Raw genomic sequence first — 20,639 nt, 5'->3', positions numbered from 1 at the left:
CCAAACATACGGATTTCACTAGTATACTGCATTTCATCTGGTTTTGTGCTTCTGGGATTTCTGTATCTGTATTTTCCAACTTAATTTTTTGTAGTGAGTATTGTAGAAGGTGAAACTATTCTGTATGTACTGTGAACTTCCTGGTTTTATAAATGCTGGTATGTTTTCATGGGCTTTTATTGTTACTAATGAGTATTCTGGATTTCAGACACCCCACCCCCCACCCCACCCCTCTTTCTCTTCACCTCCTCCCACCTGCTGCAACCACCACCCAGCTTTGGTTGTTCCAAGTTAGATTCATACCACGTGGCTTCATAGTTTCTTGCATTACTATTTTAACTTTAGACAGCTGCATCAGTGATTAATTGCTATTCACTTCCAATACTGACTTTTTCTGAGATTGAGTTAGTGTTAAGATGCTTTATATTGTGAATATGCATGTTTGGTTGTCCGTCCCGTCCCCCCCCCCAGTGTATTGGGCTTGTGTGGCAAGGGGGGGGTAGTGGGGGGGCTACAGGGGTGGCTTCTGTGAGAAGCTGCTAGAAGCTTCCCCTGTGTCCGACAGAGCCAATGCCAGCCGGCTCCAAGACAGACCCGCCACTGGCCAAGGCTGAGCCAATCAGCGATGGTGGTAGTGCCTCTGTGATAACAGATTTAAGAAGGAAAAAAGTTGCAGCAGGCACAGAAGCTGCAGCCAGAGAGGGGAGTGAGAACATGTAAGAGAAACAACCCTGCAGACACCAAGGTCAGTGAAGAAGGAGGGGGAGGAGGTGCTCCAGGTGCCGGAGCAGAGATTCCCTTGCAGCCTGTGGGGAAGACCATGGTGAGGCAGGCTGTCCCCCTGCAGCCCAGGGAGGTCCACAGTGGAGCAGATATCCACCTGCAGCCCGGGGAGGACCCCACGCCAGAGCAGGTGGGTGCCCGAAGGAGGCTGTGACCCCGTGGGAAGCCCACACTGGAGCAGGCTCCTGGCAGGACCTGCAGATCTGTGGAGAGAGGGGCCCACGCTGGAGCAGGTTTGCTGGTGGGACTTGTGACCCCGCAGGGGGACCCACGCTGGAGCAGTTTGTGAAGGACTGCAGCCCGTGGGAAGGACCTACGCTGGAGCAGTTTGTGGAGGACTGTCTCCCATGGGGGGGACCCCACACTGGAGCAGGGGAAGAGTGTGAGGAGTCCTCCCCCTGAGGAGGAAGGAGTGGCAGAGACAATGTGTGATGAACTGACCGTAACCCCCATTCCTCATCCCCCTGTGCTGCTGAGGCGGGGGTGGGTAGAGAATTTGGGAGTGAAGCTGTGCCCAGGAAGAAGGGAGGGGTGGGGGAAGGTGTTTTAAGATTTGGGTTTATTTCTCATTAGCCTATTCTGGTTTGATTGGCAATAAATTAAGTTAATTTTCCCTAAGTTGAATCTGTTTTGCCTGTGACAGTAATTGGTGAGTGATCTCTCCCTGTCCTTATCTCGACCCACGAGCCTTTCGTTTTATTTTTCTCTCCCCTGTCCAGCTGAGGAGGGGAGTGATAGAGAGGCTTTGGTGGGCACCTGGCGTCCACCCACCACACCCAGGTACTTCAGTGTTAGACTATGTTTCGGCAACTATATCTCCTTCCTTAGTGTTTATTAAAGTATTCTTGAAAGTATTTAGTTCTGGAAACTTACTGTCATCGTATGAAACTGTAGTTCTGGTATGGAAACCAGAAATCTGCCCTCTTGTGGGTAAATCTGTATGATGCACCTCAGTCACGGCATCTTACTTGAATGAGAACTAGAGAATATTCATTCGTTCTGTCTGCTTCTCTCCCTCATTCTTTAAGTGATTTTATTTTTTTTTTTTCCAAAGGACAGTTTATGGACTGATAACTAGCAGAGATTGATGTAGTAACTAAGAAGAAAAGTAGTTTATTGCAAAATGTGGAAGTTTAAAACTGGCGATGAGGCAAGGCTTCTTAAATTTCTAATAGCATGTTTGCTGATTTAAAAGAAAAGTAAAAATGCCCTGCTCACCTAAATTATAAAATAGCTAATACATGAGTTGTACTCGTTTACTTTCAGTGTGCAGCTGCAGAAATCAACTTTGATCATGGTGCTGCGGTTACATCAGTACAATGCTGCTCAACATATAAGAAATGAAAACTACTTTTTAAAGTATTTTCATTCTAAAGAAATATTTTGTAATCTAAACTAAATAAAACATAACTGTTTAAAGTATTGTACTTAATAGAATGCTTTTAAAAAAGAAAAATATAGAGATCTAATACCATAGCCCTTCTTTAAAATTTAATTTTAATTCACCTAATTTTGTCTCTAATCTTCTTTTCAGAGATATATTAGGTCAGTCGTGTAAGTTATTTTTTAAATCCAAAGATATAATAAGTTCAGAAATACCCTGGAATATTGGGATTGAAACATTTAATCGTACATAGGAAATTTCTGAATCCTGAGGTTGGTTACTTATCTTTGCATTACTACTGAGTCTGTGTGTTAACTGCACATAAACAGATTTTTCCTTTTAATTTGTTTTCTGCTGTTCTCATGCATGCACATAGCTAAGCTGTGGAAGAAGTGGTATTTTTGTTAAGGAGGCAAGAATGTTTTTCAACCTAGAGGAATGTTTCATAAATGCAGAACTTGAATCTTCGTATGATAACGAGTGGTCAGAGTCCTGTTGTCGCTTCATTGATAGTCAGATGCTGCAATATCTGAAAAAATACAGATGCGGTTTGTTTCTCTTTTCTTGGATTTTTTTGTGGGGTGATTTGTGCTTGTTTGCTTGCTTGGGTTGTGTGCTGGTTTTTTTTTTCCCCTCCTTCCCTGGTTGTAGTCTCCCTTCACTTGATGATCACTGTCTCTCTACCTAAATTGTTGACAACTTTTGATCCTCTCTTCCTCCCTTTATTTTTGCCATGCCTGTCCTTTCTCTCTAAAGAGATACTTTTTTTTTCCTGTTAGTTTTCCACTCTGCCGTTAATCCAGTACTATGGTGAGAAGTGCAGAATATATAGAGAGATGAGTTGTAGAGAGGATCTATATGACACAGCTCAAACCTTGTGCCACTGAAGACAGTCAGAATTTTCCATGTCCATGTTATGGACTGTTTTACCAACCCCATACTTACTTTCTGCTTTAAAAAAACCAATTAAAAAACCCCCAACCCAGAACACACACACACACAAAAAAACCACCCCAAGCCACCAAAACCCAGCAACCACAACATTTTAAATTTAATATTTTCTTAGGAATTTTGTTTGCAATATTAATTTGCAGTAAAGGAGAATATACATAATTGACAAAAAAAAGGAAAGGAGATAACATATGGAAGTAGCACTTTAAATGTATGCTTATTATACTTAGCATAAACTTTTTAAACATTACTTTCCTTGCTATCTTGTCTTGGCTTCACTTCATTATTGTGTATTACACTGATAGCTTTTTCATATATTATTCTCAATATATGTTGCCATTTCACTGTTTTCCTTTCATCGAGGGGTTCTTTGTATCACTTCCTTTGTGCACTGTAGTTTCTTTCTCACTGAAACATCTTTTACAATATCCGTTGTTTCTTACAAAGAAGCAAGAGCCTAAATAAACATATATTGAATATGCAAGACCTCACTTGCATATATGTAAAGTTGATTTCTACTTCTCTGTTTGAACTGCTACACTACACTCTACACTACACTGATGCATTGTTTAAAAGCTTTCCAATGCAGCAGTTCTTTGATTTCCTTAATTCAGCTAATATAACAGTTTAATTTTTTCAGTCTAGAGGTAGAAATGCTATACTACTGGTATTCCTTAAATAAGTGAGTTTACTAATGTTCTCAGTGACATCAGATTTGAGTTCTAGTTTCACTGGATCTCAGTCTCTAGATCTGGAATTGAATCCCAACTTGTTTGCCAGTTGTATAACAAACACAATTTTGCTCTCAACACAACAGATGTAATATTTGGACCCAGATATTCCTATGTGGTTTCTTCATATTGTGTTTGTTGTATAAATTAATCCCATCACTTCATCCCATCAGTCTCTTTTTGTTTTTTGTTTACTCTCATCTGTTTACTCTCATCATCATACTTACAAAAATTTTGTAGCATAACAGACAGACTTCTTGAATTGCTCTGCTTAGTTCCCAGCTGGTGCAGGCAACCACATCCTGTCCCTTCTGTAACATCTGTATGATCCATCTTTAAAGTAATGGTGTTGCTTATCACTACTACTCCTAATGGAAGGCTGTTCTAGAAAGTGGCAGGTCTGATGGTGAGAAGCTCTGCCCAATTTTCTTCTTGCTTGCATTCATGCCCCCATTTATTGTTGTGCTAGCATTGCCCTGTAGCATGCTTCCTTTGTAATCTTCTTTGACTGCCTTAGAGAGAGCAACCACATCCCCTCTTGACCTTTGTTTTGTTAGCTAAACAAACCAAACCCTTCTACTTTCCTCTTACAAAGAAAGTTTACTCTTCCCCTGACCATCCCAGCTCACTGCACTTGCTCCACTCTCAGGTCTGGATCTTGCCAGTTCAGGTTTTTTATCATGTATCTGTGGAGAAGGTTTCTAATTTAAGTGTCTGGTTTTGAAGGAATTTTTCCCATTGAATCTGTGTAATTTAATTATAGGGGCAGTAATACCAGGAAAGAACTTGAATTAGTAGTGACAGCCTCCGATGTTTAAAGCTTTACCAGGTGATCAGGAAGGAAGGTGAACAGATTTTTTTTTTTCTTGTTTTTTCGTTGTTTCTGTGTTACATGCAGGATTTCCAAGAGTGCTGACTAGTGGCATAGTTTTGGTCGGCTTTGATGCAGTTTCAGTCAGGAAGGAAGAGATCATCAGACAGGACCTCTTTATTGTACATATAATTTATGTGTAAAAGGTGTTCTTTAATTACTAACCTTTCAATGAAAACTTAAATTCTAAAAATGTTAGTTCCTGTTAGTTCCTGTTGGTTTGCTATTGCAGACTCTTCGTGGGAAAAGTTAGGTACTCCTTTTTTTTTTTATTTTTTTTTTTTTTAAGACGTAGTTATTTATGGAGCTAAGAAACCACTGAAATGCTGTGTATATTGGTATTTGTTTTGAATAAAAAGCCTTAGAGTATCGAGTAGTATTTGAAACTGCTCTGGGTGTTTGAAGGCTGTTTTCTCCTGGATTAAAAAAAACCCCAAACAACAACCCACACAGAATATCTGTCTGTAGCAGTTTCCTTAACTAGATTTCTGTATCTGTAATGTAGTGTATTTTTAAAACAAATGTAAGTTAGTGGTGAAAATGAGACTGTGGCAGGTGCAGCAAAGGAAGTCAACTCATTGTCAGTTCTGTTTAACCTCAGTGTTGGTATGTTTTTCAAAGAACTCAGTTGTGTGTAGATAGGGAAACTTTGAAAATTTAACTTCAGTAGTTCATGAAAACTATGAGCAGGAAAAAAGACTTACAACGTTCAGTTTCCTTGTCTTGCTTGGAATCCATATTATTAACAGTGATGTCTTATATATTGCCATTGGTGTGGTGTAAGAAAGAATGAGATAAAAATTACTAAGGAAATGACAGTCATCTTTTGGTTTTTATGTATTGTATATGTAATTCTCAAAAATGTTGGCTTGTAAAGTTAAGTGTAAGCAAATCACGATTTCAGCATCTTCAGTAGATAACATAAATGCTTACAGAAGTCTTTTTACTATTTCCCAAACTGTTAACACAGGTGCCTGTCTATAATAGGTAGCTGCATGTGTATCAAATTCCTTTCCTTTAATTTATTTTGTTTGTCTTCAGAAAATATAATGTTCAAATTTTGTCATTTCATTAGTATAATAGTGGACCCGTAATGTGTAATCTCTGTAAATTTTTGTTGTTTTGGAACTGCAGTTGAAATTATTGTGATGACCTTTTTTTGTTTTCTTTTTTTAGCAGTGTGGACTTTCTTAAAGTTGGGATCTTTATAGTTAGGGAAAACTGAGTGAACAAATTCCTTTTTCAGTAGTTGAATATAAACTGTGCTGTTTTACAGGAAATAAACAAGCTAGTTCAGTGGTGGCTAATCCCTTTCTTTTTGTGGAGGGAGTGATACAGTTTCTGGTAGTAGTTTGACCAGAGAGTGTTTAATATTAAAGAGATATTTTCAGCTCAATTTTGAAATAGCTACTACTTTTAAAATATAGTAAGATTTTGTATTTGTCACTTTTACTCCTTGATATTTGCATCTGTGAATTACTCGTTTTGGTTTTGCTAGCCTGTTCTTGTATGAAAAATACCTCCTTCTGCAAAACTGGGAAGTGAATATAGCAGCTAATTACTTAAACGGGTTATGCATTAAGTGCTCTCCACTGCATTATGAACTAACAGAAGTTTTGTTACCAGTTTTTGAGTTGCTACTGTATAACCTGAGCAAATTTTCTTTTGATTGCCTTACCTTGCATCTTTTTTGGTGAAGGGCTCTGCTTCTGAGACCAGAAGCTTGCCTTTTGATTGCTTAATGTGGTTTGATATTTAAAATCTACATTGTTCTACCCACTCTTGACAAAATTTACTTAGTATGCAGCTGAGCGTATGGACTGTGTTTTATTTATGTTACTGAATTTAAAATTCTAAAACAGTAACTGAGAATTTTCATTTGGTTTTGTTCTTTTTTTTTCTTTTTTTTTTTTTTAGTGCTTGGGAGATGGGAAGTAATGATAGCTGGCACATGAACTAAAATATCTGTGTAGGCACTACTCTCCCAGAACTTCAGGATGAATGGGGATATGCCTCATGTTCCCATCACTACTCTTGCAGGGATTGCTAGTCTTACAGACCGTAAGTACTCTTCTTTTTCTTGTCTTTGCTATGCTATTTTCTACCTCTTTGGTAAATACCTGCATTTTCAAAATACTAAAAATAGTTTTATTTTAAAAGTTCTTAGAGGTAAATCTGTTCAAAATCATATTTGGCATTAAAAATTTTAATTTTGTCATTGCTTGAATTTTGAAGATCTATTCAAATAAAACATGCTAGTTTAAACATGAAATGTAGGTTAAAAAAAAACCCTTAAGGAAACCTGAAACAAAATACAGGACTTCATTGTTTGGAATATTCAGTAGCATATCTGGGTACCCCACAAGTAAAGAAAAACATATAAATGATAAAACACTTCTCTAAAACATACATCTCACCATGAGAGAGAGAGAGAGAGAAGATTAGACTGATGCTTAACTAACTATAGAGAGTTAAGGAATATGCTGAATATACTTGAAACCTTGTTCCTAGTTTTGGACAAGGCACCAAGAAGTTGCTCTAATTAACAGGTGCAAAGAATGGCCGCTAGAATGGAAATAAGTGGCTGAACCTGTGAGTCTTCCTTCTTAGCTGTTCAGCCTACAAAAGGAGCAGATGAGGTGTGTGTACTGTCTTTAAATACATCAGGAAGACAAAATGCAAGGAAAGGAAAAGAACTATTTACATTAAAAGCTGATACGGGCACAAACCAAAATGGTTATAATGTGACCAAAAATAAATTTCTAGTGAAAATAAGAGATTTATTAGTACTATAATGAGGTCCTAGAACAACCATTGCAAAAAGAGCAGTTGGAAAAAAGATGCATCTTGTTTATAAAGTGTAAGACAGAGTTTATAGCTCAGTTTTCTGTCTGAGGATAATTGGACTCAGTGACCCAGGTGCTTCTTCTGAGCTCTTGATTTTATTATTATAGTGTTGAAATTTGGAGACTTTCCAACAGACACTGAAAGTATATACCCAGCAATTGAATTTAATTGCCTACAGTAAAAAAAGCAGATGTATTGGAGGAAAAAACCCACTTCTTCATGTCCTTCTGATATTCTGAAATATCAAATTGGAAGATGCTGCTTATGTATTTAGATGTGTGTATATGTATCATTATGTATGCCTAATAATGGACCATCAGGATGCAAATAATAAGTTTCTGGACTATGGGCAGTTTTCCAGCATTAAGTATTGGCAGGTAAGGTTCTAAAGAAAGTCAAAATACTTAACTAGTGGAAGTCACTGGCTGGACTCCTAATGCAAGAGTTTCTTGAAACACTGAACTACCCTTGGTGGGATTAGCCTTTGTATTACGTGCATTTGCTTCTTTATCTGTTATATTTATCTGATGTTTACAATCTCAGAAGCAGCTGAAAGAGAAAGGCTCTAACTGCTTCACCTGACTTTTCTTTGTATGAAAAGAAGGAACTGGAATGGGCAAGACCTGCTGCCCTAAAAACATGGAGGACATGATGACTAGAGGCAGTAGAGTAGGCTAGTTAACTAGCTGAATTTATACTGTTTTATTTTGCTGATCTTGCTAATTTTTCCAAGTTTCTGGCACATTCAAGGTAATCTGATGCAAGTAATGAAAGCTAGCTATTTTAATGTATTATACACTTCTATTTGAATTGCAATTTTTTTCGAAATACAGTAATGATGTACATTATTGTGTATTGTATCATCAGTGTAGAAAACTTATAGTACATGCTCAGTGCACTTACAGCACAGCACACAACTACAAGGATTTTGCATTTCCTTCCTTTATCAATGCTTTTGGCTCCAAGAGAAAGCTGCCATAACATATTAAATAACAATATTCTGGAATGTTTAAAAGTATGCTTTTATTGATACTACTTGCCTTAGCACAGTTAAATATTTACAATAATGTAGTAATATAACTTGAGGGCTTGACTGCATTACTTTGTTTAAAACAGAGTCCAACCTTTTTGCGTGTTTGTGCGTGTGTGTTTGGGTGTTCATGATTTAAAAAATCCAGAAATCTTCCCTATATTTTAAATGTAGTTGTCAAGTTTTCTTTCTTAATCGCATGGTGGAGTAAGAAGGTGTCCATATCTATATGCTTGTTTTTCATGAAATGACTCTGAACTTCTTTCTGTTTTCTGATAACAGTTTTGAACCAGCTGCCTCTTCCATCACCTTTACCTGCTACAACAACAAAAAGCCTGCTTTTCAATGGACGGATAGCTGAAGAGGTGAACTGCCTTCTGGCTTGCAGGGATGAAAATCTGGTTTCACAGCTCGTCCACAGTCTCAATCAGGTGTCAACAGATCACATGTATGTATTTTGAACTTCAACTATATTAGATCACCGTCCTTATTCCTTGAAATCAAAATTAACTGGATTGAGAATGATGTGAGAATCTGATGCAGGTTTTTATTAGGCTTGCTTAGCAGATGACTGCTATATGAGAGTCAAATGTTTCAGTCAGTCAGAATGTTAATAATTGTCTGGCAGCCCTTCTGCATAACTATGGGGGTTATTTTGTAGATCTGCTGCTTATTCCATTCTTGCTAGTTAGGAGTGCAGACTTTGTGGTGTTGATTGTGCAATAGTCATTTGTGTTCCACTTTTGGTTAATAATGCATATAGACAGATTATATACCCAGTATTACACAAAAAGAAAACTTTTTGAGACACCCATGTAAGACCCATGTCAATTCTGATTAGGTATTGAACTTAAATATTTTAAGAATTGAACAAGCAAGTATGCTAATGTGTTCTCTTTTTGTTAATTTTTTTTTTCCCTAGTGTCCTTTGAGTTTTCTGATGTTGACAACCCTGTCTTTTTCCTACACGTACCAATCAATTGTTTTGCTCAAATGGAAGTAGCTTTTAAAAGTCCTCAAAGCAAACAATAAGTGAAAGCACAGATACATTTATAGAAAATCCATTACATTTTTTTTTATGGTTCAGAGGGAATCCTGTGATGTCAAAGATATGCCAATTTCCCTTTTTAAAATAAAAGATTCTCAAAGCATTGGGCTGCAACCTGAATGTTATAAATTCACTCCTACAGTAATGCTTTCTTGATGTTATGCCAAAGCATTCTTTTATGAAGAAGATCATGAATAAAAGTGGGTATAAAAAACTTTATAATAGTCTGAAACTGACAGCCATGTATATATAAATGCTTGGTGACAGAAAATAATGTTGAAGATTAGTAGGAATACCTCTTCTGCGATTCCTTAAAGAAGAGAGGAAAAAAAAAAAAAAATAGAGGCAGGGAACAGTGCTTTGCAGACTTGTTTTTCTCTATATTTTAACAGTAAATTGTCTTCTTTCATTTTGGTTTTTTTTTTGTTTTTTTGGTTGGTTTTTTTTTTACTTGACTCATAGTTTCTTATAATTTGAAAATACATTTGCCTCTTTATTTGCTTACTTCCACAATTCCAGAGAGTTGAAAGATAACCTTGGCAGTGATGATCCAGAGGGAGATATACCAGTCTTGCTGCAGGCTATCCTGGCAAGGAATCCTAATGTTTTCAGGGAGAAAAGCATGCAAAACAGATACGGGGTACAAAGCGGTAAGGATTTTTTATTATTTATTGATTGCATTTTATGTTGTTCTGTAAGTTTAGGGGACTGATACTAACCACAAATCTATATGGAGCACAACTGTGATATTTATACCTTACCTTGTATTGGATAGTGATAGAAAGCTATGTACCTTGACATCATCTAAGAGCAATTGTGTTAGAATAAGCATGGAAATAAGGTCTACCAGGTGTTTTCGTAAAAAATGTTTGATTTCACTACAAAGTTTAATCTCTACCATGAGTGATTGGATTTTATTTTAAAATAATTTTATTTTAATTTCTTTATGGCTAAGTTCATATATTTGTCTTAGTAAATAGTTGAAGTTGGAAAAATATGCCTTGATCTTGCACTATAATCGTACAGATTTTCAGTAGCATTGCAGTGGTAGTTCTTAGTAGTTCTGGGGTAAGGAATAAGGTTGAATGGACCATACTTACCGGCTCTTCTCTGCCATTCCTCGTCTCAGCAATTTGTTATGCCCTACAGATTTTACTGTTTTGACAGCTAATTCTCTTCTGAGGTGTAGTGAGATATACTGCTGGACAGCAAAAATGAAGGAGAGAGACCAAGCAAAGATTTAATTGGTCAGATTCTAGTTGTAGATCTGGAGACTTGCACCTGAAGTGTGTTCTTTAAATACCAAACTATGAAACGAGTAGAATTTCCAGAGTTTCTGCAGTGTGAGGATGAAGCTTTGCTAGCACTGTAGAGATATAGATAGAAATGTTACTGGAGTCCACGGGGGATAGGAAGTGGAGGGTGGTTTTGGAGGGGAAAAATAATAAAATGACATTATTAGGTTTGTTCAACTAGGCTGGTGAGTAAAAAGCCATACAATATTTGAAAAGATCTCACTAAGGACAGAACAGGTTCCTTGAAAGAAGGCAGAAATTTCCTGGAGTTGAAATTGTGAAAGGCAGTGCTAAATACTTGTAAGTTCATTGATACGTATATCTTGAAATTTAAGCCCTGAAAACAGTCTCCAGATCCTGTGTTTAGTGGCAGCTGTAGCAGAGTATCATTTTTCCAGCTGTGGGAAGACTTTTTACTGTCCTGCCAGTGCAGAGTGGTCCCACAAAGAACATAGGCTTGAATTAGAGTTTTCCACCAATTTTGTAGAGTAAAATAATTTTTTGCTAGTGCAAAAGGGAGACATCGTTTTTGAAATTATCTGTTCCAGCAGAGGCTTTTGAAAGGAAGATAAAGCTAGTTAATTTCTTTCTAATTTTTGCTAATTCTGTGCTTCACAGGGAGAAACACTTTTGCAGCTTGATTCAATAGGTTAAGAATAATCCTTAATGAAATAAAAGCACCTCTATCTTTACTAAGTGTGCTTTGGCCTATGCTTGGAGGAAGGTATTAGTATGGAGTAAAAAATAATTCAACAATATTTGAAACTTAAAAGAATAGTTGATCTTATTTTAGTAAAGTTAACAAAGTGGTTTCAGAGAACAAGAAGAGATCAGACTTTAAAACCCCCTTGAATATTTAATTTTACATAATTCTGAATACTTGTACGAGTCCAAGCATTGCTGTGTAAGTATGAAATCTGAAAACTGGAAAGAAAGGGGGAAGAAGGGAAAAGCATAGCTGTAGACTAAGTATTTTGAGAGGAAGAAGGCCCTGGAATGAATGTTTGGAAAAGCTAGGTGAAGTGTGACTTTATTTTCAGTCGAAAAAGGCCCCACTCTTATGGGAAATAGGTGGATGTTTAACCTAGATGCTGGCAAATTCTAGTAGCCTCATTAGGTGTTACTATGTCCCATTCAGATATGCAAGGCCAAAGGACACTACACTGATGTCTTGGGGCAGCAAAGGTTGGGTTTTCTTCTGGTTTCTGAACAGATACTGTAATCTCTGTAGAGTCATGATTTGCAGAACAATTGGGAGTTTGACAGAGTTCTTAGGTAATGCGTTTTGCCAGCTAAAATAATGACATTTAAGCTCTTCTCTAGTATTTCAAATTAATCTCTTCTGCTTTCCTTACTGTCTTCCTTCTGAATATTGTCCTTCTGACTTCTGCTGAGTCCAGCATGCGATGAAGTCCGATCTGGGTACTGTGACCCAGTATTTGTGGTACCCACAATTGAGAAGGAATGAAGGCAGCAGGACCCCCTGTCTATTTACTCAACCTGGGATGGGTCTGTGCGCCATGATCCCTTGAGTGTCAGTTCCAGCATTAGCATGGACAAGTGAACTCAAATTCATTTCACCTAGCCTTCTGTCATAGTTTAACCCCAGCTAGCAACTAAGCACCACGCAGCCACTCACTCAATCCCCCCTGCCCCGCAATGGGTGGGGGAGAGAATTGGAAAAAAAAAAAAAAAAAAAAGAAAAAACCGTGGGTTGAAATAAGAACAGTTTAATAGAACAGAAAAAGAAACTAATAATGATAACACTAATAAAATGGCAATAATAATAATAAAAAGAGGGTTGGAATATACAAGTGATGCACAATGCAGTTGCTCACCACCCGCTGATCAACACCCAGTTAGTCCCCGAGCGGGGATCCCCGCCACCCCCCACTCGCCCCAGTTTATATACTAGACATGACATCACATGGTATGGAATACCCTGTTGGCCACTTTGGGTGAGCTGCCCTGGCTGTGTCCCCTCCTAACTTCTTGTGCCCCTCCAACCTTCTTGCTGGCTGGGAATGAGAAGCTGAAAAATCCTTGACTTAAGACTAAACATTGCTCAGCAACAACTGAAAACATAAGTGTTATCAACATTCTTCTCATACCGAACTCAAAACATAGCACTATACCAGAGTTATTTTTCTATTCCAGCCGAAACCAGGACACCTTCATTTCTGATGCAAGAACAGGAATATCACCTGGCTAGAGAATTATATTAAACAATGGAATAAAATTCTTGGTTCAGTAGTTTGTCAGGAAATAAAGGCATCTTCAGAAAGCTAAATACTGTGTTTTGTTTTGAATTCTTGTGAATATAAGGTAAAGCACAATCAGAATTCTGTGCTAATGTTTTTTCCGAAGTTCATATTGATCTGTAGTTCAACACTAAGTTTAGAGCAAGAAGTGGTTTTAGTTATGATGAACAAATAGTGCAAGAAGGATGTATTATGTGGACACTTCTGCTTTGTGTCCTGAGTGGGCGCTCTCCACCTTCCCCCCCTCCATTGCTGGCATATTTCGTTTCAGGTAATGTGGCAGCAATGTCTGAACTCTTATTCCCTGTCTTTTGATAACAGTCCCATGGTTGAAACAGTCTTCATACAGCTTAGATTTTTTTAGATTACATTTTTACTTAGATTTTTCAGACTATTTTCTATTACCAGGTTGTCTGAACAGACTGAGTCACGGCACTGTGCAGCGTCAGGCCTAACTTTTTGTACAAGGGCAAAATGTTAATTTTATATTAGACCTTTTTAATCAGATGACATAGAAAATTCTGAGTGCCATCTTGCAGCTACATCTGTCTCGCATTCTATAGTGTATGAATGAGGTGGATTTCTTTATTTATTTAAAATTAAGATACTATTTAGTTTCAGTTTTCATAATAATTTTTTCTCTTTTCCCTCTGAACACTTTGACTTTGTCTTTCAGCAGATATGTGTTGGAAGATAAGCTAAACTAGTATATTGCAATAGGTCAGTATTCATAGCATTGCTTAGGGTTCAGAAGGGACTTAAAATTCACTTTAAGCTGTTTATCAGAACTTCTGAATTTTGGGGGATTAAAATCTTGTGCATCTTTCCATAAACATCAATTATTTGGATTTTTTTTTCATTTATACAAGAATTCAAGTGCATGTATACCTGTAAAAGGCAAAAACTTTGCAACACTTTCAATAAGAGTTTATATTTAACTGAAAAATCACCTGTTGCTGAGCAGTCCTAGCTTAAGCATGCATGATGTTGTAATACAGTTTAATCGTACAACACTATTTCTGTGACCTTGAGCTGTGTTTTTATGTAGTGCATCCTTTGGCATTTAGTTGGAATGCTAAAATGGATTTATGTGTATCACTTTTTTCCCAGCAAAAAAATTATAGTCAAGACCGAGAGTATGTGTTAAGGACATTCATTCTAGTAATGTTACTACTAGGATGATGTTTTCTCATATCTGAACATTACCAACATTCAAAATTAAGGTTGCATTTAAAAGAAATTCTTAAATATTTAAGGTACAGAAATGAACAGTGGAGCCATAGATCTGCTGCTTAGTGATACGACAACAATGTAGTGCTAATGGCCACAGACTAGTTTCAGCTCCTTTTTAGACTAAATGTTTGGGGCTTATTTTTACTTCTGTCTTATTACATCATTATCAGGCATACTTGTTATCTGTCTGGAAACTTTGGAGACACTGGTTTTTTTGTTGTTGGTGGTAGGTTGGTTGTTTTTGTTGCTTGGTTTTTTTTCTTTTTTCTTTTAAGTTACCCACATTGTGCCTCCCATGTCCCGCCCCCCCCCCCCCCCCCGCCCAAAGAGATAGAGAAGTGAGAGCTGTCTGTCACAGAATAAGTTTTAGGGTTTTTTTAAATGGCATTAAAAATTGATTCATTTGTATATTTTCTGTCATTCTTTTAAACCCAAAACTGGCACATCTGTGATTCAAAACATGTTTTAAATTTAGGGAGGAGAAAATAAATAGATATATTTTTAAAGTATTTTAAAAGTGTAGTCTGTGTTTTAAGCATAAAATTAAACTTCGCCTGTATAGTTCATGTTCATATGGGTACATTCTGTCAGCATTCTGTACATGAATGTTAAGGATTACTAGTTCGACTAAAATACTGTACCTAGCTGCATTGAGAGTGGCAGTCAGAGGTGAGCAGGCAGTGGGCACACCGGGCACTGCCTCCAACACAAAACCGCTGGAGTTTCCTCCTCAGTTTCCTCTATGCGAGGCAACCAATGTCCCTTTAAACAAATTTTGCCGGAATTGAGGAGTCCCCTTGTGTTACTTGGGACAATTAAATGTCCTCTGTATTGAAGCATGGAGGTCTCTGATTTTTTTTTCCAGCACAACATGGGGCTTTCACTCCTGCTCTGGGCTAGTTGTCCTATGCTAATGTACTTGGAATGCAGCACTTCACACCTACCGCGAGGTAGTAACGGCTGCATTCCTGCGGGATTATCACATCTCTGCTGGGCAGAGAGTTAGAGAAAAGAGCGTAACAGGGAGGACTTCTGAAACTAGTTTTGCTTGTGTGAATATTGCAGTAATTGAAATCGGTGATAGCAGTTGAAGTATTGACAGCTCCCCAGTGCTCTGGACTGGGGACTTCTGTCAGACTTCTGTCTAATCTTTTCTTTAAAATATGTGTACTACTGATTTGCCTTTACCCACGGCTGTGGATCAGTTGCTGTGGCTTCCCAAACTGCAGTTTGCATGTGAATTCTGACACTGTTTTAGCTGCAAGACATTAAATTCTGTCATTACAATAACTTAAAATTTATTTAAGTTTTTGTGTTTCTGCATCACTTCAACTTCTAGTGTCATGCTGTTGTTAGGGAGTTCTTTACACCTGTATCAAAGAGAAGAAAAAAAAATTTCCTTTAAGTTCTCCCGAATAATGATGCAAGTTAAAATAGAATAGAATAGAACAGAATATTTCATTTGGAAGGGACCTACAACTATCATCTAGTCCCACTGCCTGACCAATTCAGGGCTGACCGAAAGTTCAAGCAAATTATTAAGGGCATTGTCCAAATACCTATTAAAATTAGTTAGTTTCAAGCTCATTGGTGCTTGTGGTTTGCCAGCTAGTGCAACTCTGGAATTTCCAAAACTTGACTGTGGGGATCTACAGGCTGTGGGAGCCTACAGTTGGGATGTTGGTTCTGCTTTGCAATTGAAATATTTCAGCGTCTTCCTTGATAACATTCCTTGTAAGCATAGTGGAGGTGGAATAGAAAGCTTTTGTCCCTGGGTAGAAGGGAACCACTAAGGCATTATAGGAGTATTGAGAATATCTTGCAGCACTCAGCCTGAGATGATTGTTTGCTGTACTTGCTCTAAAAATGGGAGATAAGTTTCCTGTGTTCTTCTGACTTGTGAAGTTTTCCAAATCTTTTACTTATTGGCACAGTGAGTACTGTATGCACCAGCCTGGGGTGTGGAATATATCTCCTGGTTCTATTTACTAGTAGGTTTTGGCTTGGGAAGCTCTAAGGAACAGAGGAAGGAGCTACTGTTAATATTTATAACTGAATTAACACTGCTTTAGGGAACACTTTTTTATGTCATGATGTAAAATGGACATCTTACACGGAATCGATCATTTCTAATGTTTTCTAATAGTTGTGGGTAGATGATGTTAATGTCTGTAACGTTTATAATCTCTTTGTATATAATAATTTCTGAAATGAGAGACTTCGTTGATTAAAAAGGAAGTGTGTGTAAAGTTAATGCTGCTATCTTCTTTTAAATAGGGATGATGATGTCACAGTTTAATATTTCTCAGAATTCCATGCGTGGTAGTCCTGCATCTTCCAATTATCAACAAACCACTATCTCACATAGCCCTTCCAGGTAATGCTTTCTTTTAAATGGAGTGGGAGGGCTAGGGAACTGCAAGTTCTTCCTACAGTGACAGTCAATTCTTGTTGCAAGTATGTGATTGGTGTCAAAACAAATTTTGCATTTGTCTGACAGCAGGGTGAGTTTCTTCAGCTGGCAAAGAAACATCTTTCTGTCAGTGAATTAATCCTTGTATTCTAAGGATTAGTCATGATTCTCCACTCTCCCTCCCATAATTTTGGCAAACTTTCTTTCCTGCTTAAGGAGTCCCTCTGCCTTCTGCCACCCCTCCAGCTGTTTTCTGCCTGTGGCAGAGGCTGAGGCTGGTGGCGGGAGGATAGGAGAGAAGAGGCTAATGTGTTCCAGCATGTATAACAGTACCAGTGTGACAGGAGGGTGGGAAAGAAGGCTTGTAAAAGCATGGAGTACTGCTGTAACAGTTATACAAAAGGCCACTCAGAGGAGGACAGGCCCAGTAGTTCGGCCAGTCTTCTAGCAGCATCCTCGTCAACTTTCTGGTTATTTTTTAAACACTTGAGTGTTGGCAAGTAACATGTACCTATAATCCAGGCCTTTATTAATATAATACTCTGGACTAGAGGAAAGAGTTCTGCATGTAGTTTCAGCCCAGTTACTGGGCTTTAACAGATTTCATATTCAGATATTAGATATCATTATTAAAATAAACTTCAAGTTTCACTTCAAGTTACTGTAATTATTTTGGCAAATGAAATGCTCTGTATCTACACAAAAACCAGTACACTTTTAAACTTTTATATCTAAAAGGGATATTGAAGAAGGTTTTTTTGAATTGTGAGTTATCACAATGAATATTACAAAGTCTTCTCAAAATCCTTGCAAAATGTTAAATGTTAAATTTGTGTTAAATACTTTGCTATTTCTTTCTATGGAACCTTACCTTCATAGAGTTGCTATCTAGACCTGAGGGTTGTGAAAGCGTGTAATGTAATTTCTGAAGTATTTATTTGGTTTATTTTTATTTTGAAAAGCTCATATAAGAATGTAAGTTATAATGTGCATGTATTATTTTCACAAGCCTGTGTTATTTTTATGGCTTCCTGTCTGTAGGATCAGTCTAAGATAAACCCAGTGAAAGAATAAGTTGTATTCAGTGGATTTTGGGTCAGGTCCTACCTAACTGCCTATCACATTCCTCTGTCTTGCCAATATAGTTCTGTTAGATGAAGTTCTTTGAAATCTTGCTGGAAAAATCATATTTAGAGTAGGTGGCTCCTTGTTAATCCTAGTGACCTAGTTGTTAATTAGAACTTAGGTGTCACTTTCATTCAAACTTCTAGGACTAACTTTTGGAAATAGCAGATCCTATTTTACTACATGTTTGTGTTATTGTTTCCTTTCCCTAGGTGGAGGTCTTATGAATGCTTTTTATTCTGTTCTTTACTTTTACTAATGCAGTACCTAATCTGTGACTCTTAAGTAGTAATTGAAGTGGGGAAGGTATGGATAGCTTAAAATACTGCTTTTGAGGGAGATTCTTGATTGTGTTGGAATTTTGTATCTTAAAGAAGTTTTAATGTTCTGAATATATAATATTCCAAAAGAAATAATAATTTTTTTCTAAATTTGCTTTTCCAACTTCTAAAAACTTTATTTTATTTTTAGCCGGTTTGTGCCGCCACAGACAAGCTCTGGTAACAGATTTTTGGCACAACAGAACAGTCCAGTGCCTAGTCCATATGCTCCTCAAAGCCCTGCAGGATACATGCCATATTCACATCCTCCAAGTTATACACCACATCCTCAGATGCAGCAAGGTAAGTCTGTGATGTTTGTTTTATTCTTCTGTCTCATGTCAGCTTTACCTTCATGTGCATGTTTCATGGCTTCTGATTTCTTTGAAGGAGTCACATGCTTAATGCAAATCTTTGAGTTGGCAGGTGTGTTTAAGCTTTGCTTTCCTGACTTTACAGAGTGGTAGTATCTATTTTATTAAACAAAATAAAATAAAAGGGAAGAAGAAAAGGTAAAACACATGTTCATGTTGCATTGCTCCCCTACGTACACCCAGTTTGCATAGTTGTCGTTATACATGGCAATAAAAAAAAGCAGAACAAACCAAACCCTTTTATTTGTTAGCTACAGCCATCATTTATCTATACTAGTGAAAACCTTGGTTTTGCCAATGTAATGTAAGTTTTGCTGCTAGCTTATTTAGCCTCACCAAACCTTTGTAGTATCAACTAGATTAATTGTAAGTTGGCTAGAATTATGCTCAAGGTACGCAGTAACTGGCAAAGATGACCTTCAGAATGAATGGATTTCTTTGTTCTTCCCTTTTCTAAAAACAATCTTGAACAACATGAACACTAAGTATCTAGGCATTTTTTTGTTGGTAAGTAGAATTCTCACTGGATTCTTTTAAATCATTTGTTCTTAAAGTTTAGCATTGTACTTAGAATATGTAGCTCTTCTGTATGTGATATTGTACGTGTCATGAATACCTTGGAAGTTACTAAAGGTGGTGAATACAAATTATATAGAGGAAAACGAAGTTTTCTATAACCAGTAAGAATATGATACTGACTGTAGTTAGGATAGATGTGGAGAGAAACTTGGCTAATTTGTACATGGAATTTAGGTTTTAAATCCTCTTGAAAATTAAAATCTTAGATACCTGATTTTATTCAAGGTATTTGTGGCAAAGGGATTCAATAAAAAAGCTGGATTCTTGTTCAGATTCCAGACCTCTTGCAACCAACTCATTAATATCCACTGTTATAGTGCTTTCTCTGAAACTTTTTAAGAGTTAATGAATGTGTGAATATATCAGTATAGTTACTTATATTTTTTTGTATTTCAGCTTCAGTATCCAGTCCCATTGTCACAGCTGGGATGAGAAATCTCCATGAAAATAAAGTTTCAAGCCAGTTGTCTGGCAATTCAGCTAATCATCATGCTGATAATTCTAGACATGGCTCAAATGAAGACTACCTGCAGATGGTGCACAGACTAAGTAGTGATGTATGTAACCTAAGTCAGTTTATTACAATAAAGCAGATACTTACTATGATAAAGCAAATGTGTGTTTAGCTGCCTTAGAAGTCAGAAATTTTACTATGTTGTTGATGTATAAAACCACTGAAAATATATTTCAGTTTCAGATGGGTAAACTCAACCATGCAACTTTAATATCTGAGACTTAATTTTTTCTAGATCTCTCTTTCCTTTGGAACAGTTTGTAACATTCATTCTGGTGAAATTAGGAAAAGTAAAAGATCTTCACATAATCTTGTATGTGAGTTTATTTTAAAGAAATGGTAGAGTGTCTGTACAATTACTGTAGCAATATGTTGATGCAAACAATATTAGATTCTAAATAGATGTATAGTTAACTTGTCTCTCAAGATTCCTGCAACTGTCAATTAGACCTGACATATTTGAATAACCTATTGGGTAATATAGTAGTGTTGTCAAAGGCAAGACTTTCTATGGACATTTTTTCTTACTGGTCTACTATGTGCTTTTATGGCCTGGTTTCTTTGTAAGAAGTTTTCCCTTAATGACTTTATTTCATGTGGGAGACATTTGTTTTGAAATCTTGAACTAAAGGAAAAAACTAGAACTTCTTCCCACAACTTTTGAACTACTGATTAATTTTCTTCCTAATGCGCATCTCATACTGCGGATGAAGCTTGTTGGGATTCTTCTTCACAAGTTTGACATGCAGTCTCTTAACAGCTCTTAAGGGGAGAGCACTTAAGTTTCAGTTTTATTTTTTCATCAAAACCTGGTGGCAAGCAGGTTTGGTTTGGTTTGGGGTTTTTTTTGTGATTGTCTGTGTGTTTACTTATCTTACAA

The 20,639-nt window shown here is 37.1% G+C and overlaps 1 protein-coding gene across 4 annotated transcripts in view; it reads left to right on the top strand.

Annotated features, from left to right (window-relative positions):
* Positions 1 to 20,639, top strand: part of NIPBL (NIPBL cohesin loading factor) — a 175,704-nt gene that overhangs the window by 61,377 nt on the left and 93,688 nt on the right. For all 4 annotated transcript variants that reach the window (XM_052775766.1, XM_052775769.1, XM_052775771.1 and 1 more), the window contains exons 2-7: positions 6,638 to 6,781; positions 8,880 to 9,045; positions 10,165 to 10,295; positions 16,712 to 16,811; positions 18,444 to 18,595; positions 19,642 to 19,802. In XM_052775766.1, coding sequence (XP_052631726.1) covers positions 6,718 to 6,781; positions 8,880 to 9,045; positions 10,165 to 10,295; positions 16,712 to 16,811; positions 18,444 to 18,595; positions 19,642 to 19,802 — 774 coding nt within the window. In that variant the 5' untranslated portion in view covers positions 6,638 to 6,717. The remainder of the gene's footprint in view (positions 1 to 6,637; positions 6,782 to 8,879; positions 9,046 to 10,164; positions 10,296 to 16,711; positions 16,812 to 18,443; positions 18,596 to 19,641; positions 19,803 to 20,639) is intronic.

Source organism: Harpia harpyja, chromosome Z (assembly GCF_026419915.1).
Source record: "Harpia harpyja isolate bHarHar1 chromosome Z, bHarHar1 primary haplotype, whole genome shotgun sequence".
Classification (NCBI taxonomy): domain Eukaryota; kingdom Metazoa; phylum Chordata; class Aves; order Accipitriformes; family Accipitridae; genus Harpia; species Harpia harpyja.
The sequence above is the reverse complement of the archived record's forward strand: the minus strand, read 5'-3'. Positions and strand labels throughout refer to the sequence as shown.